This window comes from Dicentrarchus labrax, unplaced genomic scaffold (genome assembly GCF_905237075.1).
Source record: "Dicentrarchus labrax unplaced genomic scaffold, dlabrax2021, whole genome shotgun sequence".
NCBI lineage: Eukaryota > Metazoa > Chordata > Actinopteri > Moronidae > Dicentrarchus > Dicentrarchus labrax.
In genome coordinates, this window is record NW_026136718.1 from 18603844 (window position 1) to 18628517 (window position 24674).

The 24674-nt window shown below is 37.7% G+C and overlaps 1 protein-coding gene across 1 annotated transcript; it reads left to right on the forward strand.

Annotated features, from left to right (window-relative positions):
• Window positions 1-3244: 3244 nt before the first annotated feature.
• ghrhrl (growth hormone releasing hormone receptor, like) lies at window positions 3245-24481 on the forward strand. Its single transcript, XM_051377908.1, has 13 exons — window positions 3245-3347; window positions 11049-11154; window positions 11718-11825; window positions 13388-13479; window positions 14253-14356; window positions 15672-15804; window positions 15989-16142; window positions 17660-17720; window positions 18051-18120; window positions 18458-18549; window positions 19244-19373; window positions 20490-20531; window positions 21885-24481. The coding sequence occupies exons 1-13, from the start codon at window positions 3294-3296 to the stop codon at window positions 21984-21986; spliced, it is 1248 nt and encodes a 415-aa protein (XP_051233868.1). The 5' UTR covers window positions 3245-3293; the 3' UTR covers window positions 21987-24481.
• Window positions 24482-24674: the final 193 nt, after the last annotated feature.

Below are 24674 nucleotides of genomic sequence, written 5' to 3' on the forward strand. Positions count from 1 at the left end.
AGTAAGGTGCTCAGTTAGAGAAATGTGGAATTTAGTTATTTCATCCTGTAATTATGGCTTTTTTGTAATTTTGTTTTTTCAGATTTCAGTTTCGCCTCTGTTTTCCCAATTATGCTGTTATATTAGGGAACGTGGATCACTGCAATACTAGTAACACCATCTGTACGAAATCTGATAAGACTGTTGGTCAGACGACAAATATTTATCTGCAAAAATTGCCTATTAAGACCCAATATTTTTGAAATTTACAAAATCATGCATGGCCAGTTTAAAATGTTTGAACTGCTGTGCAATATTATATAAATCAAATGGTCAAAAGAAGGAGAGGAAGTGCAGACAAGTAGTTTGCCGTGGCTTGTTTATGAACTGACTTGTCTGAACACTATGTTTGCACTTTGCCAGTGCAGGAAGGAAACAATGGAGAAACTAGTAACTGGCCTAGAAAAATACAGTTTCTGTTTTGATAACAAAGCATACTGCACTTTGTGCAAATCTCAGGAGTGGGACATAAAATTGACCTCCAGTGGTATCATGTCCTGATTTTGTATTTTTGAAAACTAAAAAGAAAAGAAAAATCACCATCTGACTTTCTGTGCAAGGAGACCGACCTACAAACCAGCTTTCTCCATCCAGTTTAGAGGATTTAATTAAGCGGAGTGCCTGTACTTTCACAGGCTGACTTAAAGTTTCATTACAATGACATTCAGTTAAAGCATATTAATGGCTGTCAGCTAATGATCTACTGTACTTTAAAGTGCCTATTAACTCTAATTGCCAGGGATTAGTTTGCTTTAGTAACCGTGTATTGTACTTAACCACACAGAACGTGACGCTTGGTATGAATTGGTAATATTCCGAAAAAAATTTATTTGAGTGACATTTAAATCACAATATGCACAATATCATGTATTTCAATTTAATCAGTTGCAATGATTTTTCAATTTGGATTTCATTTGAGTCTTTTTGTCATATGTTAGATAATCCTCTGCACTGCACTCTGGTCAAATGGATTGAATATCGTGTGCTGTTTATTGTGTTTTTTTTAATAGCAAAGCAATAACGAAAAAGTGAGCTTGGTCACTTTGGGACACAACCATTCACTACTTAATGAAGTAAGGGCTTATCTCTGCTGCTTTTGTAGGGATCTGTTTGCACTTCACACTCAGATCTCTTGTATATTTTTTGATGGGTGTAAATTGGTGCAATTTATATGCAAAGCCTCATATTTTCTCTACAAAGCTGCACTTTGTGATAATTATTTTATAAATTCTTATAAGCAATATTAAGTCTGTCAAGTTTACATTACGTTTTTCAAAGAATTCACACAGGGAGAGATTTTTTTCTACTTGCTGTTTTTAAAGGATCATTTTGAAGAAGTAAATTGCATGAATCATTCTCAGTGTAACTTGAAATAGACCTGTCAAACATCCAGTAAACATGAATAAAATGTGAGGGTGATGATGCCTCTGACATCCACCAATCTATGTGACTTAATGTTTGACAGTTTGGAAACATCAGAACAACAAGATCAACACATTTCTGCGTCACTCCTTCAGAAATCTGACATGAGCGAAGACGTGAACACACAAACACACAAAGTGTTTCCTCTCTAACAAAACCTCCTACCTAAATTTGGAAAAATCAGAGGGGGCGTAGAGGGGGTCTGTAGGGCAAAAGCTTTTTATGATTCAGAAAAAGCCTTCTGCCATAAACCATGAAGGCAAATATCTCCTCTGTCAGGTCTATTTTGATACAGTACAGCTGTAGCTGGAGACACCACTATCACGTCCTCTGTATTTTACCTCAGGGAAGGTTTAATAGTTCACTGTGTATCATTATTGGACACCAGGTGTAGAAATGGCCCACCAGGATAATACTTGGTGAATTAGTTGATTTTGTTCCCCCCCTCATTGTGCTGATGTCAGAACCTGTTGTGTTAATGATCTTATTAGAGCTGAAAAAATAGCTGATTAATTAGTTGATTAATGGAAAATGAATGTTTTAATTTGTCTAGCACAAATGCCAAATATTGGATGGTTTGTATTACTTTATTAATCCCACAACAGGGAAATTCCCTTGTGACAGCAGCAATTACGTAAAATAAATGAATAAATACAGATATAAAAAAAACTATGGTTAAGTGGTAAAGCTATGGTATGGTGGTAATTTGAAAAACAGAAACTATAACATAGATCAAGTGTTGTAGAGTCTGACAGCGGCAGGGATGAAAGACCTTCGGAACCTCTCCTTCTTACACCGTGGGTGTAACAGTCTGCTGCTGAAGGAGCTACTCGGGGACCCCACAGTGTCATGTAGGGGGTGAGAGGTGTTGTCCATGATGGATGTAGGCTTCACTAACATCCTCCTTTCACCCACTTCCTCTATGGAGTCCAGAGGAAAGTCCAGGACAGTGCTCGCTCTCCTGATCAGTTTCTCAAATGTGAAGGTGTGCTGTTCTTTTTTAAATAACTCTGGGGGACTGTTGATTGGACAGGGGAAAAAAAGCTATTTGAGGACTTCACCCTGGGGATTAAGACTGGTTGATTGATTACTTGAAGCCTAGATCTTATAAGACTTTATAAGACCTAGTCTTTTTTTGGTGTAATTGAAATTAAATTGCCCTGTATGCATTTCAATTCAATTTTATGTAAAAAAAAACAAACATTAAACATAAAAAAAAATTGAAAGACCTGTTTTTCCACAAAATTTACGAATTAAAAATGCACAAAAATGTCTTCCATCAAAGCCAAATAACTCAGTATTTCACCTGTCACTCCTTTAAGAGTGTAAAGTGCACGTTTAGCCTGATGTCTATGACCAGATGTAGTGTGTGTGTGTTTGGCGACACAGTCAGGCTCAGAAGAGCAAAGGGATGAATCTGACCTAACAGCAGGAGTGAGGGCGCGAACACCCGCTCAGCCTCAGCTGTAAATCTCACCGGCCGAGCGAGGAGCTGACTCTTACCTTCAAAATAAAACAGAAACGTGCCTCTTCACAATCGTGCAGCGCGTGCTTAATTAGACAGTTGGTATTCGAAGCACTTCTTTGCGAGGCTATAAAAATCTGTGGAGAAAAAAAATGTTGTTACAGAACCATTTTTGTACCTATAGTTCGTGAGTTAGGTTTTTATTTTGAAAATATGCACAGGAAGTGGTACGTTTTTACCGTTGCATGCTTGACAAGTGTTGTATTTCCACCTAGAGAGGGGCTCAGCCTCAGCATCCCGTCCTGCAGGAGTGTGTGTTGCAGTCTCTTTGAGGAGAGCTGGACTGAACGGAGGATATAGCGACAACATGTCCTGTCTCCACATCAGACGGATTTTTCTCACTCTGTGTTTGGCTCCAACTGTGAGTGATTTACTTTAACTTCACCTTTGTGGGGGGAAAAAAAAGATGAATGAATGTTTTTGCCATGCAGAAAAACTTGATGCTCTCTTTAACTGGACATTTTCAGAACTGTTTGTGAGAAGTATTCATGAGAGATGAATTAACACCTTATTTACACACATATTTGAGGCTGGTCGAAAAGAAAAACTGAACAAAACAAAATGCACACAACTGAAACAGATATTCTGTGTCATCTTTTCCTTCTGCATAGACCTGTATGTTACTGAACATATGAATGATGTGTGGTATTCAGTTTACCTTCAATCAGAACAGGACACAGTGCATCTGTCTGCAGGCACCTGATGTCCAGCTGTTTGCTTCCTCACATTGGTTCAAAGTAATATTCTTAACATTGTTCCGTGTGTGTATCATGTATCATTTTAATGGAGATTTACTGTGTGTGTGTGTGATGGATCGTGTGTGTGTACTATATGTGCATATGGGGTGTAAATATAGGCTGTACATATAATAAATATACATATATATATATATATATATATATATATATATATGTAGTCAATAAGTTACTGGTTCTTGCTTCCAAATGAGAGTTTTTATTGTTTTTATTTGTCTTACATTATAATAAACTGAATATCTTTGGCCTTTAGACTGTCAGACTGATAGCTTTTATAGATTTTCGTAGACAAAAATAAGAATTATTTGCAGCCCTATTGCACGTTATTGCATTATTGTTATATGTGACCTGCTATTATTTTAGTATTAGACTACTTGTACTCTGTAATTCACATTATGGAGATGGATCTGTCTGTGTATTAGGATGACTGTAAGTTCTGGTCCAGGTTACGTAGAAGAGTCAGCTAAATAGGGCACCACAATTAATCGAAATATTGTTAAAATCGCAATTTGGCCAAGTGCAATATGCAAATTGTAGAAGCTGCAGTTGTTTTGATAAAAGTAAAACGTCAGCTCAAACAGCATTAAGTACTGTAGTGCTGCAGAGATGCCATGGCCTACAAATCTAAGAAAACATCTCTTTGGTACTACAGACCTCAACAAATGTCCCATCATCATGATTTTTGTATTTGTTTCAGTGAAAATGAAAATTGTGATGCAAAAATAATTATCCCCACTAATTGTTAATCACATCGCAATTGTGATATCTGTCAAAATAATCACAGCATGGGTTTTTTTTTTTACCATATCGTGTAGCCCTATCATGTAGTGCAGGTGAGATGCAAGTATGTGAGTATATATGTGTATTCTGTTTGTACATTCAAAAATAAAACATGTAATATTGGAATATATATGCATGCACATTAGAGTAGCTTTATGAAGAGGGATGAAGAGCAAAGGAAATTTAAATTCAATAAAACTGGAACTATTTCCATTAGACTATCACTCACACACAAAAACTGTCAGACTCCACAAATATAGTAGGGTCCTGGTTTTTGGACCCCATGGACATAGTGAAATGAGCCCACGCACACATGAAGACACACAATTTGGAATATGTTACAGTGAATTCACTTTATTGAAATCAAGAAAGTGAAAATGAATAAATTTTTTTGGTTTTGTTTTGTTTGCTGACTATTTACCGCCTACACCATCAATTTGTCTCGGTCAATCAACTGTGAAGAAGCAAGACAGCCAACAAACTGCACACACGTATGTCCATTCACACACATCTTTTTTTTTAAATCAACAGCTTTATAGGTTATTATTACATGGCCACCTCGCTAATTTCCATCACGCAATAGAAATAGGAGAAGCAGGCAAACGGTGGTTTGATGATCAGTGTGGCAGAGAGAGAATGGGAACAGGGCAGACACTCATCACTGTGTTCCACTTCATTCTTTTCTCTTTCACTGCTCAGGACTGCAGAGAATTATAATGAACTCCTGGGGTCCATAAAACACACACACACATGCACATTTCAAAAGAAAACAGTCACTAAAAAACAAGACTGATGGTAGCTGGTCTCTTTTGAACGTTCAGGTATGATTGAAATTTTGCACCTACAAAAAAGAAAAGAAAGATTAAAAAAAATGAACTGGTCAATTTTTTGAGGCTGCGTGGTAAAAAAGTCCAAATATGGATCTTATGAACCTGATTCACCCACATGCAGCCAGCAGATGGACTGTTTGTCTGGTTATTCACTTTTTTGCCAAGAGATTGTTGAGAAGATACATACCACACATGCCTCCATGATAAGAGGCTAATGTTGCACCCAGCAACAGAAGGCAACAGCTAGCTTAATATCTGGCCTTAAAACCTTAAATTGTCCTTTTTACACTTGTTATTTTTATGGATTAAACAAACTAGATAACTAGTGGGCTTTAGTCGTACTGGTAGGAAGATTTCATTAGCTTTGGACGGAGCCAGGCTAACTATTTCCCTGTTTCCAGTCTTTTTGCTAAATGCTAAGCTAACCAGCTAGCTCCAGCTTCAAATCCAGAATACAAATGTGAGAGTGCTATCAATCCTTTCATCTAACTCTCAGCAAGAAAGCTAATTGGTGACATCCTTGAATGTCTTGTTTTGTCCACACCTCAATATTCAGCTCAGTTTCCTTCACAGTCATTTTGACATTTTCTAATGAATTAATTGAATATCAAAATAGTTGCCAATTAATTTAATAGTAACTAATTGATTGAATGTTGCAACTCCAGTAACTAGCATATTTGCCAAAATGTCAAACAGTTCCTTCGATATCTGAACTTCAGAGACTGGCTGTGTTTGTACTTTTTCTGATTGACTGAACGTGTTTTTTATTTTTATACTGTGCCACAGTACCGCTGCAGAAGCTTAAAGTGCATCTCATTCGGGGTTGAAAATAGAAGGCAACATGTGCAAAGTGAGCCCAATCCAATGGCCCCTTTTTGGGTAGTTAGTGGATAATGGGCTTCACCTCTCAGAGAACATTTTTACAGCGGACTGCACGCTAACCTGGTAGTGTAAGGGGCCTTTGGCTTTGCATTTAGTTCATGGCTCATATTATCCAGACTTATCTCATGCAGCTCCTCCATCTATAGTTCTACCTCTGTTTCTGTCTCTTAAATGCAAAACAGTGTCTCCCTCTATCTCATCATGCAGCTGAAATGCATGAGCATGTCATGCACCCTCGATGCTCATAAGTCTTGACTCTGGCTTTATTCCTCACCCGCTGCCATTCAAAGCTTTGTTCGTTTCCTCTGAACTGCACACCGTATGTAGAACCAAATGTCTTCACAGCATCCCCTTGCATATAAACAGGGAAGCCATGTGTGGTACATGACCCACATCTGACATACAGTTTGCCATTTAGCTGCATTTGTGTAGTGTACATTATGGTAACATGTAAGTGCATATGTCTGTCTGCTTTGAATATAAATGCCCTAACTCTGGCAGTGTTCCTCCCATTATAACAATACGACCAGTTTAGCAAAGAGCAATATTCCACTATATCTGCATTATACGGTTCCCCCCTTGAAGCACACTTAACGCAAACTCTGATTGTTGGAATATTCGCAAGAGGCAAGGTAAATGCATCCTTCGCCTGCCTTTGAACAGGCAGTAATTGCTGCATAAATTGCTCAATAACACCTCTCATTAGATTATTAGCATTGCATTAGGAACAAAGAGGACTGACAGCAATTTGTTTAGGTTGCTTCCATCACGTCCATTCCTCATTGATGTGGGGACAGATTGTGTTGAGAGCTTGCATTTTTGTTCCTACAAGACAATGGGGAGGAACATTTTCTGAACATTTCTGTCCAACAACTGTCAGGAGGATTGTGTTCAATTCCAACTAGTTTTCTGTATAGTGTTTATTATGTAGGTGTTTTTTTGACACAGTCACTAAAGTGGTTTGTTATTCTGGACGAACGCAAGCGACGGCTTTTTTCTGAGAATCCCATTATTTGTGCGTGTGTGTGTAGGTGAGATGGCGAACAAGTTGACAGTTAAGACACACAATGAGGGGAAAGGGCTCAGTGATTGCGTTGGAGAAATAGAAATGAAAAGTTTTGGTCCGGACCAATTTCACCTATTTCATCTATTTTCAAATATATCCTGATGAAGTTCTGATTGGATTTGCAGCCTTTTGGATTTAAATTCTTCAAATGCTCTGGCTTTGCTTTTGATGAGAATCTTAAAGGCAGACAGTTTTCTTGTACAAAGCACCTGTTCAAATAGCTTGATTGAATAAGAAGATTAGATATCTTAATATCTACAACTGACACTTCATGAGAATATTTATCAGTGTGATAAAGAAATGAGTAAATCCCTGTTTTCATAGGAAAACTCATGAATCCACTATCATCTTCTTTTGCTTAAATTAAAATCTGTACATTTTGCCATTTGCCATTACACGCATTTTATTCTCAGTTTCCTATGTGATTTTAACGTTTCACATATGGTGCTACAACCTTAAAAATAGTGCTGTTCTCGAGTCCGGTCTCAGACTTGAGACATTTTTTCTATTGTCTCAGACTTGTTGGTATTTGCACTTGGACTTGGCCATTGGTCTCGCCAAATTTTTTTTTCTAATGTAACTTCCTCCTTCAAAACAAAACCATTGACTGAGTGCACTTGTTCAGAAATTAGGTATTGGTTTAATTCAGAATCCATCTAGAACGGGCTTTGACATTGGCCAATCACTGTCACTTGCAATTGTGTGCCTGGCTGGCCAAACTCAATAGCTAAAGCATTATTTTCTCCTGTCTTGGTCTTGCCTCAGTCTGAACTTGTGCTTTGGGCTCTGTCTTGACTAAGTCTGGTCTTGGACTCAACAAAGATGGTCCTAGCTACAACACTGCTAGAGAGTCAACCCTGAGTTTGTCACCAGTGTTGAATTATAATTATATATTATATCTATGCAAGGCATACTTAGTCATGTCATTTCATGAAATGGCTCCAGGTGGGTTTGTGCTTGTACGGGTGCAGATGTTGCTGTGTGCCCCATCAGAGAAATGATAGATCTTTTTAATGGAAATGTTTATAACACACAACCAGCGCCTCTTATTGGATGACACTCAAAAAAGTAGTGAGTGGGGGAAACCACAGCCCTCCAGAGGGAGTGTTTGTGGTCTCAGAGGATTTTTGCCTCTGAAGCTTTTTTTCATTATGAGTTGCACTTGTCTCCCCTTGAGTCTTTTAAAATGAGTTGGAACTAAGCCGAATGAAGACAAAAGTCTGTGCAATATGCCTATCAATAACAGAGATTACTTTTTTTAAGGCTGTGTCTGCGACACGTTGTGTTGTCCTCTGTGTTGTATTGAATATGCATTTTCAAAAACAAGGGGAGAGACTCAAACAGCAGCCTCAAAATTACGTAGCATTGGGAAAACAAAATGCAAAACATTCTCAAAAATTTTGAGTAATTTTGGAAATGGAGGCGCGTCATGATTACATGGCTGCCTGTAAGTACCTCCTTTTTTCTCCTTTGGTCTTGCTTTTGTCTGCATTTGCTCATCTCTTCTTTTTGACACACACTTCTCTCATCTCTGCTGATATCACATTGTGCCTTTCACTATAGGCACTGTAACTAGACAATTCTGTCTTCAAAGCCCATGCAAAAACATTTAAAAGCTTCTATAATATGTATAATAATTTTTTAAAGATATTTTTCTTCTTTTGTGGCACATTCTGGGCCAGAATGTGCAATGTTTCAATAACAGCATCATTAAAGTCTAACAATAAACTGGGGGCTACAGTAATCAGCATGGAACAAAATGTGTAAAAGGAAAGTTAGATACTGTACTTCAGTAGCATGCAAGACATGGACTGTTGTATGTTGTCAAAGCTAGCAAGACAGGACCCAGCCTGCTGCTCTGACCTTTACATTCAGGATCACTTAAGTTCACCAGCAGCATGAAATCAAAATAAAGGACACTTGAATTTAACCCAGACTAGTTTAGATACTATCACCATCAACCTCCTCAGTAAACACAGAGATCTAATCTCTCATGTTAATGCAGGCTCACCTCAGTTTTGACATTCCCAGCTGGCGACTGGCAGCATAATGTTGATTTGCTATGTGGGCTCAATGAAAGTATGACATTTTATAGATATGAATCTCAGCATAAGTTCAGTCAGGAAGACCTTCTCATTATGCCTCATTCATTCACAATCCTCACTCTCCTTTCTAATCAGCTATGTGCGTTTACTCTTTCAGTTAATCCAATCAGACTTTACCACAATCTCCTCCAGCCAATCATGTTGCTGCTGTCAAACTTTAAATCTGTTCTCTTCTTTGTTGCTTTCAGCTGTCATCCCTTTCACCTCCAGTTCATCCTATCCAGTGCCCAGGTTGAACTCATCAGAAGTGCACTCCTCATCACATCCAGATCTTCAGCATTCTCTTCATTCCTTCATCACCACTGCCACAACCACCACCGTCTAGACTCCATTACGTGGTGTCCTATACTAATCACGGCTTCACCAACCCCTTTACATACAAAGCACAATGGGATCTAATGAAATGGACTGTGTGATGCTCACTGAGAGTCTAACACCAGACTACGGAACAGCATTGGATGTTTTAAATGCAGTTCGGGCCCATTTTTGCCCCCTTTTTTTTTGGAATTCCTTTTATCTGGAAACCCCTCACCAACAATGGACATTCTGCCAGACACAAACATTACATAGTCATTTCCATACTGTGCATTAAACCCTTAGTAAGAAATGCTTCCTTAAAATGAATCCTTCTGTCTCTACTGCTCTCATTGTCAGCAACGACATCTGGCGCATAAACCTCAGTGTTCAAAAGCAAATTACATTCTGTCCTGGCACAGCACAGGAATGTTTATGCATTCTCACTGAAGCTGTATTATGTGACCTTATAACCTCTTTATACCCTCTTTTATACAGCAACTACTCACTGGTACAGACCGAGGAGTAGTCGTAAGCTTGTCGTATGAATCGAAGAGCTGACTCTTCAAGCTGAGAAAATTTAAAAGTTCATCAGTGTGACCAAACAGTTGTTGGTTCAACTTAATATCATAAGCTTATTAAACATGTTTTCTAAAGTTACTAAACTAAAATGTCAAATTGTTCAATCAGTTTTGAAGTACAGCTTAAAGTAATAATTACCACAGAGTCTTGAAAATCCTATCCTCTTTTGGTGTATACTTCCTCCATCCGCTTCCTACGTTACCCTTCAGCATCCACCTTACATCATTCCATTTCTTTCCCAGAAACAAGATATTCTTATTTATTTAAGACTGAGATAAATGTCAGTCAAATGCAAATCCACTTATTCTCTTTTTATTTGACATCAGGAAACGGAGGGATATGTAGGGGCAGACAAACAGAAGAATCTCTGAGCCGCATTAAATGGATGGAGTGCGGAATTGTCAGAGTCCATGACAATCATCTCTGTCCTTAGGGACAAACTCATTTAATGAATTTTCCTAGTGTCCCCTGTGTGTGCTATAGTGAAAGATAATTTTGCTTAATGCCATAGGTGCATTTTTTTCCAAAAGGTTAGCCAAGTGTTTTAGTGGGAAAGCATTTCCTGCTAAAGGTAGGGCATAAAGGCAAAATGAGTCACCGGCCTTTAAAAAACTGCCATGCATTTTTTTCAGACACATGAAATGCCTTTGTCATGCAATTACAGACTGAGTGGTCATTTTGTTCTTTTTCTTGAATGTCTGTATATATCTAATAGCCCATTCCGTCCTTCTCTTCTCCTTTTCTTCCTTACTTCTTCCCTACCTCTAGGCTTTGTCGAGCCTGCACCCTGAATGTGAGTTCATATTTCAGCTGGAGAAAGAGAAGCGTAACTGCCTTCAGTACATTAAAGAGCAAGGCAACAGAAGCTCAGAAGGTGTGTTTTCCATTTTAAAATCACCCTGCAGCAGTAACTCATATACATTCGTACGTGGTTGTAGTTACAATATGAAATATACCACAAGTTCACATTAAGAATAAGAGTCTAAGCTGGAATAAATGCCTCACAGAGAATCATCAGATGTCAGGGCAGATTCTTGATGGCGTCCCAACTGCAGAATAAAAAAACGCACAGGGTGATCTATCATTGTGATGCATCTGTAGAGGAGACCGTTAAGGATAGTTACATAAGGATTTATGTGTGTAATCTAGCTCAAGATAAAGGTCTTGGTTGGGGATTTACAGTACTTCCTCATTCTTGTCTTAATACAATTTAAACAGAGGCGTGTTATGGCTTTGAAGAATGTTGTTGTGGCTACTGTGCATGATACACCCCATTTACCTCTACTGTACCTCCATGAGTATATATTTAAACTGTGTGCATTACAGGCCCCGATGTATGACTGTGCATATAAATGTGTTCATGGAATAGGAATCTTCTGATTAACTACCTTGAGAAACACTTACCTTTATTTTTAACCCTCTTTCTCCTCCTAAAAGTTTGTCAGCCATTCTGGGATGCAGTTGTCTGCTGGCCTCATGCAGTCGTGGGGGAAACAGTCCACAGACCTTGTCCTGCAGTCTTCTCCCTCTTCAGAAACAACACAGGTGCCTAAAAGATCACACTGTGAAAGAGGTGGCGTGTAGGGTGTTTTATTCTAAGACAATGATGTTCACCCGTGGGTCAAAATTATAAATTAAATTATAAATTATTCTGATGAAAAGTAAAGGGTGTTTTTCATCCTGATAATTTCACAAAGTAAAGTTTATTTATTTATTAATTTATTTGTTCATTTATTTACTTATTTTTTATGTTGAATTGGACTCCAGCCAGCCCTCAGTGCTCAGGCTTGCTAGATTGTCACAGGAGAATGCAATCAAATTAGTTTTTTCGTAACAAGTAAATTTGGGCGTGTTTGCAGGTTGTGAAACCCATACAAATGATTTACAAAATGAGCAAACAAGAAGTACCTTGGCCTTATGTGTTTGTGAGGATAAATAACAGTGTCTAAACAAGAATAAGAGTCTACAGTCATGCTAGTGGACCTGTAAGGCTATACAAAGTATTACAATAAATCAGTTAAATTTGGGTTTAATCTACTTTTGTTTGGTTTTTAGGCACTTCCATAAACTCCTAGTCAGATATATAATTGCTTTCAGTGAAATCGAAAATTTCCAGTTCACAGTTTTTCTTTACAATGTCGGAAATTCATAATTTCTCATGCTTGCTTCTCACAATGGTGCCATGCCATCTTTATGATGACCCATTATTTCGAAACCCCAATAGTCTGAAATATGTCCCATTAGACCAAAAGCCCATTTGTCCAAAAGCCCAAAAACAAACGGCCATTGCTCTGAAGGCCTGTTGTTTTGAGAACCACACTCTGGTATCACCAATTTATGATGTATGTAACTTAGCTAAACCTAACCAAGTAGTTTTGATTCTTAAACCCAACAAAACTACGACTGTTTCACAATGTTAATCACATGTTTATTATTGTACCTGACTTTTAATCATTTCCTACATGTTCAAATACAGTCAGATATTAAGAAAGGTAGAGTAGAGTATGTATTTTTGGAAAAACTTTGGAGCAGCTTTGGAGCAGTGGGCTTTTTTGTTTTCGGAATAACGGGCTGTCGGTCAAACAGGCTTTTGTTCCAATGACAATGCTAACATAATGATGTTCTGCAGGTATAATGTAAATCACGTTGACCATCTTAGTTTAGTGTGTTAGTTTAGTGTTAGGTTTAGATGCAGACTAGATGAAAAATTAAGAAATTGCCTAAATTATTACAATTAATCCTGAGGGAAACATGACCATGTCCAGTAGATGTTTTACTGATGTGTATTTCACAGGAAAAGTGAAAACTTTGACCTGCTGGTGGCGCTAAAAGAAAAGTTAAGGAATCACCAAAATCATTAGAATACATCCTCTGGGAACCATAGATATCTGTACCAAATATTATGACAATATATAATATTTATTGTTGACATATTTCATTCACCACACTGGTGGACAGAACGTGGATTGCCATCCGAAGAGCCACGCCAACATCATAAAACACCAAACATTTATGTGAATATCGCTGTCTTTTGACACATTAGTGGATCTAATCTGAAGACTATCGTATCATAGTTGACTTTTTGATCTCATGGCCTTTCACCTCAGGTTCAGTGAGCCGTAACTGCACCAGCAGAGGTTGGTCCAGACTATTTCCACCGTACGACATTGCCTGTAGTGTGGATGATGACATTCCTGAGGTGAGTTACTATGGCGAGGCAGATAAAGAGGTCAGACTGGGGAATGGGGAACTCCAGAGGAAGAGAATTTGAAACAGGATGGGAAGCAACAGGTTGACCCCTACCCACGTATACTACGATACAAATTTCTTTTCGTGCAGTCTGTCAGACTGTAATGAAGTGAAACTGCTGTCCATATACCTACTTTTTATTAGAGATTTTATAATATATATATATATTAGTATTTTGTTAGAGTAGTAGTAGTAGTAGTAGTAGTAGTAGTAGTAGCAGGAGAGTAGAAAATAATGTCACTAGGTGCTACTGATACTTTTGCTAGGCAGGAAGTGAATCACACGTCACCTATCAGGTAATAGCTGACATTATCTTGTTTCAGAGAGAATGGTGCCTGATCGTATACTGAATAGTGTTTTTAGAGGATAACTATGTAGAAACTACTTTTGGTTCTTTACAGACCATCTTTTGTCTTGAGTTAAAAAAGAACCCTTTAAGTCTTCCAATAGAAAGGGTGGAAAGTCACTAATTATAAAGTCTGATGTTACTGTAATTAAATAGCTTTTACGTGTACTTTTTTAGGTTAATTCTGTCTGCTTAGTCCAGTCAGCCTCAAAATATAGAAAAGGCTTTCTTGCAGTTATACCACAGTCATCTCCTCAATGCAGTTGAGTCTCAAGCTTGTCTGCAATTTAGCAATTTGGAGACATTACATTCATTTTGAAGTCTGACAGCCTTTTGAAAAGCTTACAAAAAATCTTTTTTTCTCATCTTGCTTTCAGACAGAGCAATCGTACTTTGCCACAGTGAAGCTGATATACACCATCGGCTACAGCAGCTCTCTAGCGGTGCTGGCTGTTGCTGTGTTGATCCTGTTGCTCTTTAGGTAGGAACAGATCATATTGCAATAATATTGGTTGTCCAGTGTAAACATAAAAACATGATTCCAAGACACTCTTAGTCCTGGGTGTTGTAAAAAGCCTTTATTTAGCCGACTCTCACCAGTTTTGGGCCTTTGTCTAGGTCCTGTGCTGTTTGAAATGTGATACTCATACATGTTTTGACTTTTTTGTTGCTTTGGCACATTGCCACACAAATGATGCCCTAATGCTAAGTTTATTTAGGAATAGTTTGACATTTTGGGAAATATTTATAATTTTCTTGTCAAGACTTAGAAGAGAAGATTGATACCACTTCAATTTCTGTATGCTAAATATGAAGCAAGAGCCAGCAGGTGATTAGCTTAGTTTAGCATAAAGACTGACAGCAGGAGGAAACAGCTAGTCCAAAGTTCAAAAAGCCTGCCAGCCCACACCTCTATTTTTTTTTTTTTTTACTAATAAACATATTATATCTTGCTATTTAAGTATGTACAGAGTTAAGTTAAGGTTGTGTGTGGCCACTAGCTAACAGGCCAATCTAATCAATAACTCAAATAAGAATGTTTCCCAAAATGTTGGATGTTACTTTAAGGAAGAGGAGTGAAGCTGTTATACAAACTCTCTACAATGAGTTTGTATAACAGAATCGCTGAAACCCAAAATAAAATGCAAACAAAACAGCCATGAAATTAGCTGACAAGGTGTTGATGAATGACATAATTTCCCCTCTCATAATCCCATATGAGAGGGCTGGTTAGGTCCACATGGAGTGGACATAACTGGTCCTATAGTCCACTTAGCAACTGATTGACACAATGTCAAGGGGTTCCTTACCCCCGCCCACCCAGCTCTTTGGTTCACTGGATGAAAAGAAATAGGACCGTGTGAAAACACAAAACCTCTTAATTAATGGTTTGTTTTTTTCTCTGCTCAGTTGGTGTGCGGTTTCATAAATCTAGTCTGTTTATTATGAAATGATGGTCACCTAGAAATGATATTACAGTACCATTACTTCCATCTCTTTTTTTAAATTCTTATAGTATATTGTTCTGTTCCTCATAACTGTACATTTTTTATAATTTTATTTTCGTTGCTAAGAGGTTTGGTTTACCTTCTGCATTTTTTTTCTTTCTCACTTGTTTGCCCTAAACTGACACCATGCCAGTCACAAACCATGTAAACCAAGCCATTACAGCTATTAGATAATGTGTAACAATGTCTTGTAAAACTTAACTTATATTTGACATTATATCTGATGTTTTTGGTGCATAAGCAACACTGTAGTATATTTATCACATGTACTGTATGTTACCTCAACAGGAGGTTGCGTTGTGCCAGGAACTTCATTCACATCCAGCTCTTCATCACATTTATCCTGAAAGCTGTGGCGGTTTTCATAAAGGATGCTATTCTCTTCTCAAGTGATGACACCAACCACTGCACCCTTTCAACAGTAAGATAATGGCATTGAGGACAAGAGGTTCATGATTGTAATATGAAATTATTATGGGCAGATTTCCTTGTTCTCATATTTATGCATCACTCTAATCACATATGTGTCTGTGCACCTCTTCTCTCATAACCCCTCTTACGATTCACTTTTTGTCCTTCTTTCCTTTCCTGTTCCTCCTGCACAGTTTGCCTGTAAGGCCTCTGTTGTCTTCTGTCACTATTGTGTAATGGCCAATTTTTTCTGGCTCCTGGTGGAGGCGCTCTACCTCAATTCCCTGCTGCTTTCGTCTTTCTATCACAGCCGTCGATGCCTCTGGGGCTTCAGCCTGCTGGGATGGGGTGAGAAACCTTGACATGCAGTTTGCCTGACATTTGTTATGCTGAGCTGCAGTTTGGTTCCAATACAATTCAATATACACTATCCTATATGATACTTGCTCCAGACTGAGAAGAAAAGTCCTGTGCCTCTTTAACATTAGTAGGTGATAGATGCAAGGATTATAAAATGAGGGGACTTTTACATATACCTACGTTTTCACCTCGGTTGGCTGAAGGTGAGAAACTTCAGAAAAAGTAATGAAAGCCATGGTAGGTAAACGTTGGATAAACCCCTTCAGGTTAGGCTTTTTTAAATTTTTGCCAGACCATCAGTTATTGTTATTTTGGTTACATTTGAGTAGTTTTGACATTTTGGTATTTTTGGACTTTTTCATGGTTTAAAAATAATAATTATGGTGAAGGGTCTGTCTTTCTTTTCTTGCTTTGTTTAGCAGTGCAAGTATGTATGTGTGGATGTGGAAATTTTGGTTGCACTTTCTCTGCCGTTGTTGTACGACTCGCTCGGTAGCTTTAGCTATATATCTGCCTAGCCCTGTGGAAGAGAATAAAATAGATGTGTTTTATCACTGCCCTATAATTTGATGCTTCAGAGAGTGTTATTTTGTCTTGAAGTGCACAAATGCTTGCACAGTGTGATTTGTAGTTTCCATCTAACTTAAAGGTGGTTTGCAACCTAACTTTTTATTTAGAAAGCTTTTTCAATTCACATCACAGGTTTCTTTATTTGTCAATCTACAAATGAGTGTAGGACACCAAAATCATCATCCCACTGTATTATGAAAGTCGGATCAGAAGATTCAGTTTAAAATTTAAAACTTTGTCTCCATATGGTCACTCACTGAAGAATTTACTTCCAAGAACATGCTTTTTTTTAAAATCCAAACACAGTGCCAAAATAGATCACGAATACCCCTCTCATTGTGAGTGGTAGGTGTATTTTGGGTTTCTCAACAGTGAAACACATATTTTGGAGAAATCTTAATATCCTCAAAATGACTGATTTCAACCCTGTTGAGCTGAACCGTTAGATATTTATTACAGGTCTGTATTTTAAAGGAGATTCACCGCTGTCTTTAGGGACAACAAGAAGCAGACAGTCTGCCATCGGCCAACGTCCCCCACTTATTATTGTGATAGAGCCAGAAACTCTCCTGGCTCAGTGGCATCAACTGTAATTACCAAACAAACTGAATTAAAGTTTACATCCCTGCGGCAGTCACTACTAATGTATTAGATTATGTTTGTGGGTTGAACGTTTTTTCAAAAATTGTTCAAGTTGATTTCTTAAAAACTTGTATGATTAAATGAATGGGGTCACTGCCACTTCACTTGCCAAGAATGAATATAGATGTGTAGTGCACAAAGCCTCCATTCACTATGAGCTCTTGCAGAATAGATCAATTCAGATATTGGAAAAGTGTTCACACACTGGTTACTGACTAATTATGATACAACCAACTCAGTGTGTATTGATTGTATCTCACTGACATCAGTTTTGATTTTCTGCCTTTCCACAGGTGTGCCTGTGCTCTTCATCATCCTGTGGATTGTATCCAGGGTGTACTTTGAGGACACAGAGTGTGTATACTCCCACTTCCATCTCCACATGTGCAGTTACTTACTGTACAGCATATTACAACAGACTTAATGACTAACATTGTAATCAATGGGCTGCAGCGGTTAGAGCCACCACATAGCATTTTCCTAAAAGGATTTTATGATAAAAAGTTTAGGTTTTTGATAAAGAAATATTCCCTTAAGAGGGAAGGTGAGGGTAGATTTCTCATTTAATTAACCTGTTAAACAAATACTATTAATTCACCAATGTTTGTTGTTTGTTATGAGTTTTATTCTAGAGTCAGTTCAATTCTTCTGCAGACTCACGTTTCAAAATGTCTTCCTATATAGATGTTGGGACATCAACGAGGACTCGCCCTATTGGTGGATCATCAAGGGACCAATTGTTGTGTCTATAGCGGTAAATGCTCCCATTGTGCTGAAACAAACAAAAAGATTGCCTCTTATGCACCTAACAGCTTACCGATTCTAATGCAGATGATTTGTTTACTTTCCTTTTAGAGATGATGTCTGAGAAATTATTTATAAAAACGTATTTTGTGCTCCTTAGAATAGAGTGCTAAACACTGCCCTCACACCAGTCCTAGTCAATTACACACGGCTGCCCATATTGTTGCCAGGACATTCAATAATCACGTTGTTCTAAGTGACATTTGGCACAGTACCCGTCAAGGCTTTATCCCATTAAAGCTGAACATGTTTCGTAATTTTTGCATTCTTTCTTTTTTTATCAACAGGTCAATTTTATGCTGTTCATGAACATCATCAGAATTCTCATACAGAAGCTCAATCCTCGGCTGATCCAGTTTAATAACTCCTCTCAGTACAGGTAATCCTTCAGCTACAGACACAGTTGTATAGAGACAGTAACAGTGACAGTATTTGCTTTTATCAAATGTAACTTTCATCTTGTTCACATTTTCAAATACTTTCCCACTCTCTTTGATACTTTTTCACCCTGACAAGACACTTTGATGTAGAAGATGCAAGTTGTGTGGAAATCACAGTTGTGTTGACACATGACAGTGGCAATGTATAATTCATTCAGTCACAAACCACGTCTACCTTCCCACTATCCAAGGGGCTTATCAGAATTTCTAATTGAAGCAGGCTCACTAATATGCTGAAAGTGTTCAGGGACATCATGCATATTTGGATCTTATAAAAGACATACCAAAGGTAAGTTAAGTGATGTGCTTGACTTAAGTGCACCAGCTAGATGTTCTCATACATGTAAAAATCTCAGTTTCTAATATCCTCACTTTGAATCATGCACCTGCCACCAACTTTTCCTGCTCATAAACAAAAGTGATGCACATACACACACACACACACACACACACACACACACACACACACACACACACACACACACACACACACACTATCCTGTTGATTGACATCTGATGATTAGCGTGACTTCATGATACCGTCTGGAGCTGCATACAGATGAGACATGCACTAAATGACTCCCTGTGGTAGCTTCACCTCCTGCATCTTGTTTCTTTCTTTCGGTTCAACAGACGCCTGACTAAGTCCACCCTCCTCCTCATCCCTTTGTTTGGTACTCACTACATGTTCTTCAATTTTCTGCCCGACTACTTCAATGTTAACCTGCGCCTCTGTATCGAGCTCTGCATGGGATCCTTCCAGGTACGCACACACATGTAAAAACACTCAATATTTTGACAGCAATATATATTGTACATGCTCAAATACCCTGAACACGCGCACACACACACACACACACACACACACACACACACACACACCAATCCATATCATATCCAGAATGTAATCCCTTTTGCAGTGTATGTTGCAGTTAACCCTGACTGACATAGACAATATCTTGGTTAATTTTTTACATTACTGGTCTAAAACTGAAATTTGTTTAGATTATTGGATTCACTTTTCTTTATCCACTTTTAGACACATCTCATGCAGTAATAAGTTGTACTGAAATTCTCTTTTCTTACCTGCTGACAACTTACATAAACAAGACTGAGAGTCTACAGGCATGCTAGCGGCTCTGTGAGGCTGTACTTAGTAGTTCAGGACTAAGTTTTGCTAAACAAAAAGGCTGATGAGACTGATGGGTCATAAGTTTGCTGGACCAAATCTGGACAAGAGCTGGACTGAATAAACAAATCGACCAAATTCCTATAAGGTATTAAAACACTATTATATGCTTGAAAAAGCTTAACAAATAATTCTTTAATTAGTGAAAAGGGGCTAAGCAGTGCTGTGTTGCTGAGAATGTGAGCAAAGTTTGGACCAGTGTTTGCATCTGCAGAAGACAACCACAGAAAAGTCAGATGGCTTCCTGCACTTCATGTCACATGGGACACAAAATGGTTTGCTCGCCAGCTCCCCAAATCTGATTTTGTCCCTGCCCCCCTTCTCGTTGAGAATTCAAATTGATATGGCACAGCAGTGAGAACTACGAACAAAATAGTAACAACAGTGCCTAAATAGTTGTAAGACAGGCTTTGTTTATAAAAGCAATTTTATGTGGCATGTTTGTAAAGATAAAAGGAAGGACAGCGTACATGGCTTACAGCAATATATTGTGGAGATATGAAATTATATTATTCATTATTCCACTCTTGCTTACTGGCTGTGTGAGCAAAACATAATAGATAGACCTAATTTAATTCTCATTCTTCAGCCTATCAGCTCTCATTTGTGTCTGACATTTAAGCTCTCTTCACATGAGCAACCTTTTAATGATGCCGACTAGTCTTAAATGTTAAACCATCTCTCCTACAGGGGCTTCTTGTTGCAGTTCTCTATTGCTTTCTCAATGAAGAGGTCAGTAGAAGCCACACCACTCTCGAGCATTTACCATAACATATTCAACAAATCACACAGATGATTTACAGCTCTCTGTTGCATAATAAACCTGTGTACCCGGATCATATGCCAGCGAGGGGTGAGCGGTTTAGAGTTGTCAGGGCTTAAAATGGACAATAATTTGCCACTTCTCTTCCCCTCATTGCATAATGGAAGGACCCCGAGCACTTATGTAACCACCGAGACTAATGTGAGGCCAACCCCAAAGAGTCTGAGGGCAACACCAGTCTGTGTTTAATAATAATATATTACTCAGTAAACAATAACCATGTTCATCTGTTTGGTGCTTTATGGCCACATGGGTAATAATCTAATATATCTCTTATCATATCTATATCCTTTTAGAAACCGATTAAAAATTTAGGCTGTGGCTTATCAGGGAATATTGTTCTATGCCAAAGGAAATGATTTCAAATGCTTAAAAAATGTCACTGATATCCCAATAATACGCCAAATAAATACTTTAGATGACTTAATATCCAATAAAATGACTTATCATCTCTGTGAGAAGAATATATGAATGAGTTTAGTTTTCAGATTTTACCTGTCAAGAGTTTTGGGGGTTTCTTGATCCTGTTTTGGAAATTTAAGCTACAGGAATAGCTGAACAATTTGGGAAATATGCTTATTTGCTTTGTTGCAGAGAGTTAGATAAGAAAATTGCTAGCACTCTCATGTCTGTCCGTTAATGTTACATATAGGGCTACAGTTAGCAGCCGGTTAGCCTAGCTTAGTGTAAAGACAGGAAACGGGAAAGGAGCTAGCATGGTTTTGAGAGGGAAAAAAGTCTACCTACCATCACCTCTAAAACTCTCGAATTAACACAATATATACTGTTACTGTCATCTGTACAAGAACCAAAGTGTAAAACTCAATTTGCAGCTGTACAGGGGTTACGGACCTGACTATTTCTTGGCTCTGAGCTGTTACCAGGCAACCAGCATAGACTCCAGGAAGTAGCACTCCTGGCTAAGAAATACTCATCATTATACAGTGAAATGTAACACTTTAATTAATTTCTTTGCAAATTAAATGAGCTATAACTTAATGTTTAGAGGTGGTAATAGGCAGATTTTATTACAGTTGGCTAGAGCCAGGGTAGCTGTAAGAAAGCAAATAAGCATATTTCCCAAAATGTCAAACAATTACATTTCAAGGATATTATATTATATACCATACATGAGATCATTTTTTATTATAAACTAATTCCATAATGATTTAAACATAAATGTGGCCTGAGTTGCAACAGCACCATCTTACCAGTTTGCAAACAGCCAAACACAATTTTTTTTTTATGTGTATGTTTGACAGGTTCAGAAAGAGGTCCACATGCATTGGCTGAGGTGGCAGGAGCGGAGCTATGGTGTGGTGTCACCCGCTGCAAAGGGCAGCCAGATGGACACGCCCTTCTAGTGGTGTCCTGAAATGCTTTCACCCTCTTCCTATAGGACTTCTGCTACCAGAACAATCACAGCGGATTGCTTCTGTGCATGTCATCGTCTCTAATGGGCTGTGCAGTCCGCACAATACCAGTGGTCACACACCATTGAAGCCTGAGTCTGTACGTTTTCATTCCAAACTCTATGACTGATTTACTGGCTGCACTCCTTCAGACAGAAAGGAGGCAAACTTTTCCAATGGAGAATGATTCTGAAATCAGAATTATGTTTGACACACACATTTCAAGACAGATCCCACCAATGACAGATATTGCCAATTTCATAGGTATTTCCCCTGGGAGGCAGTGCAAACAACTTCAGAAAGATCATCTTCAAGATTTCCTTGTAGGCCTCACTGGTCAAATTAAAGAATGATAATTTTGATAAACTGAAGTAAGATACAATATATTGAAATATTATTCCATTTATCACCAACGCTGTAATGCAACCTGTTAAACATGTGATATTCCAGACTTTTTGTTATGACGCTGTAGCCAAGTGAAGCACAAATGACTTATCACTCAGCTGACTCACATGACAATTAAAATGAACTTTCATATTATTAATTGGTATTATAGCATCAAATTACATTAATTCATATCATATTATTAAATTTAAATTCTACTCGTGCTGAGCAGTAAAATTAGAAGCTACAGTGTGTTTTATTTTTTGGAATGAAAACCGGCACACTCTTGAACTTCACTGGCACACTGTTAAAAACCACTTTACTGTTTAAGTTTCAAGCCAGTGTTGCGTGTTGTGTTCTGTCATGTTGTGTGTGTTGTACTATAAAAGGAATCGCCACTGGAAAACATATTATTCGTTTTAATATCAATATCAATATATAACTACACTGCTCACATATTGTACAGTTCTTTCAATTCCATGGTTATATAAGTAATTACAAAACTGGATATATGATTCCCATAATTTATGTCATATAAATTAACCTGATCGACCTATTAAGATAAACGTCATAGAAAATATTGAATTACTGCCTATTTCTGCACTATCCAGAATCCTCTTGTTACAATTAAGTTTCTTCTATGTAACGTAAACATTTGCCTTAAACTAAATGTACGTATGAACTAGTCGCTGTCAGACTGTTGTTTTATAGTCACTCTTCTCTGTCGTTGCATATTTGGATGTTTCTGCTTCTTGTGCCTATCTCTGTGATGTTTTAATACCTTGTGACAGGTTTCTGAAAGTTAAAACCTCAAAACTTTTCCTCGGCTTCATTAAGGCTCTCTGCAACCTCTTTCACTAATTGAGTGAATAATCATCAGCTGGCAGCTACAAAATGTAAAATCAGTGATAAAAGCTTAAGCCATGAAAGTCTACATGGCTACGTTTAATTCAGATACAATATGTGCTGATACTAGAACCCATATGTAGTCAGTTGAGTCATAAAGGATTTTCAAGGTAAAAACAGCGTCAATCCTTAAGGGAAGCTATACAATTCATAAAAACAAAATATGAGAGTATTTTGTAAAATGTCTCTTTTGTTTCAAAAGATAAACCTTAATAAATGTTATTCTTAAAAACAGGAGCCTAAAACTTGTCAATTTGTCCTTTGTTAACCACAAGCCAACATCATGACATTTTAGGAGAGTAAGTCCATTTAAATATATTAATAGGTGTACAGAATATTATATCTCCAGTTTTATTGTTAGGTTTATTTGGCTAGCTGATGAACTGTGAATGAATATATGCACGGTCCAATAAATTATAATGGTTTCCAATGAGAAAAAAACTATTAAAACCATTATAACCCATTAGATCCGTCACATTATAGTCTGTATGGTTTTCCAGTATTTCCATTAGTCACCTGCATATCAATTATTACAGACATTTAAAAAGTCGCAGCTACAGGCACAAAAATAAACTACTGTTCTAGCACATTATAAACACATTATTCTTTACACTTGGGTTTGGTTTGCTGTAACTTTAGTGATGAATAATGAAGCTTCAACTGCTGTTTGGTGTGGGTCTCTGGAAAAGCATCCTGCAGTCATAAATGTAATCCCTGGTTCACATATTTTTGGCAAACATTTAAATGGGTTCTACTATATTTCAGAAATTAGGACAAATGACACATAATGTTTGGATATACGACATCTGGACAGGAAATGGGAATGGTAACACCAGCACTTTAACCAAACAGCTACTGTTGAGTTGCCCTTGAGCAAGGCAATAATACAATCCAGTGGAGCTGCTCACTGGTCTGCAGCAGAAGACCAGACCAGGCTTAAGGTCTTTTTTTGGAGGGGAGACCTGGACAAGATGGAAAACAAACAACAGATAAAACAATACTAAAAACAGACAATAATATTAAATATTTGATAAGAACAGACACAATTAAAGTAGGAGGCTTTTACTGTAGAGTTTATAATAGTCTTAAATTATTCCAGAGATATCACATTCATATTCTGCACACTATTCCAACTCTGTGAAATAAATTGCAATAAAAGCAGAAATATGATGGATGTTTGCAAAGAGTGTTTTTTTTAAATAATAAAATATATATACACATTTTTAACATAGTTTAACATATATTAGGAACCCGAGCTTGGAAAAGATACTCTTATGACTTTACTCTAAATTTTCTAAAGGAATGTTTATTTGGTCTTCTCACTCTGCTGTCATTGAAAGCCCCAGATGT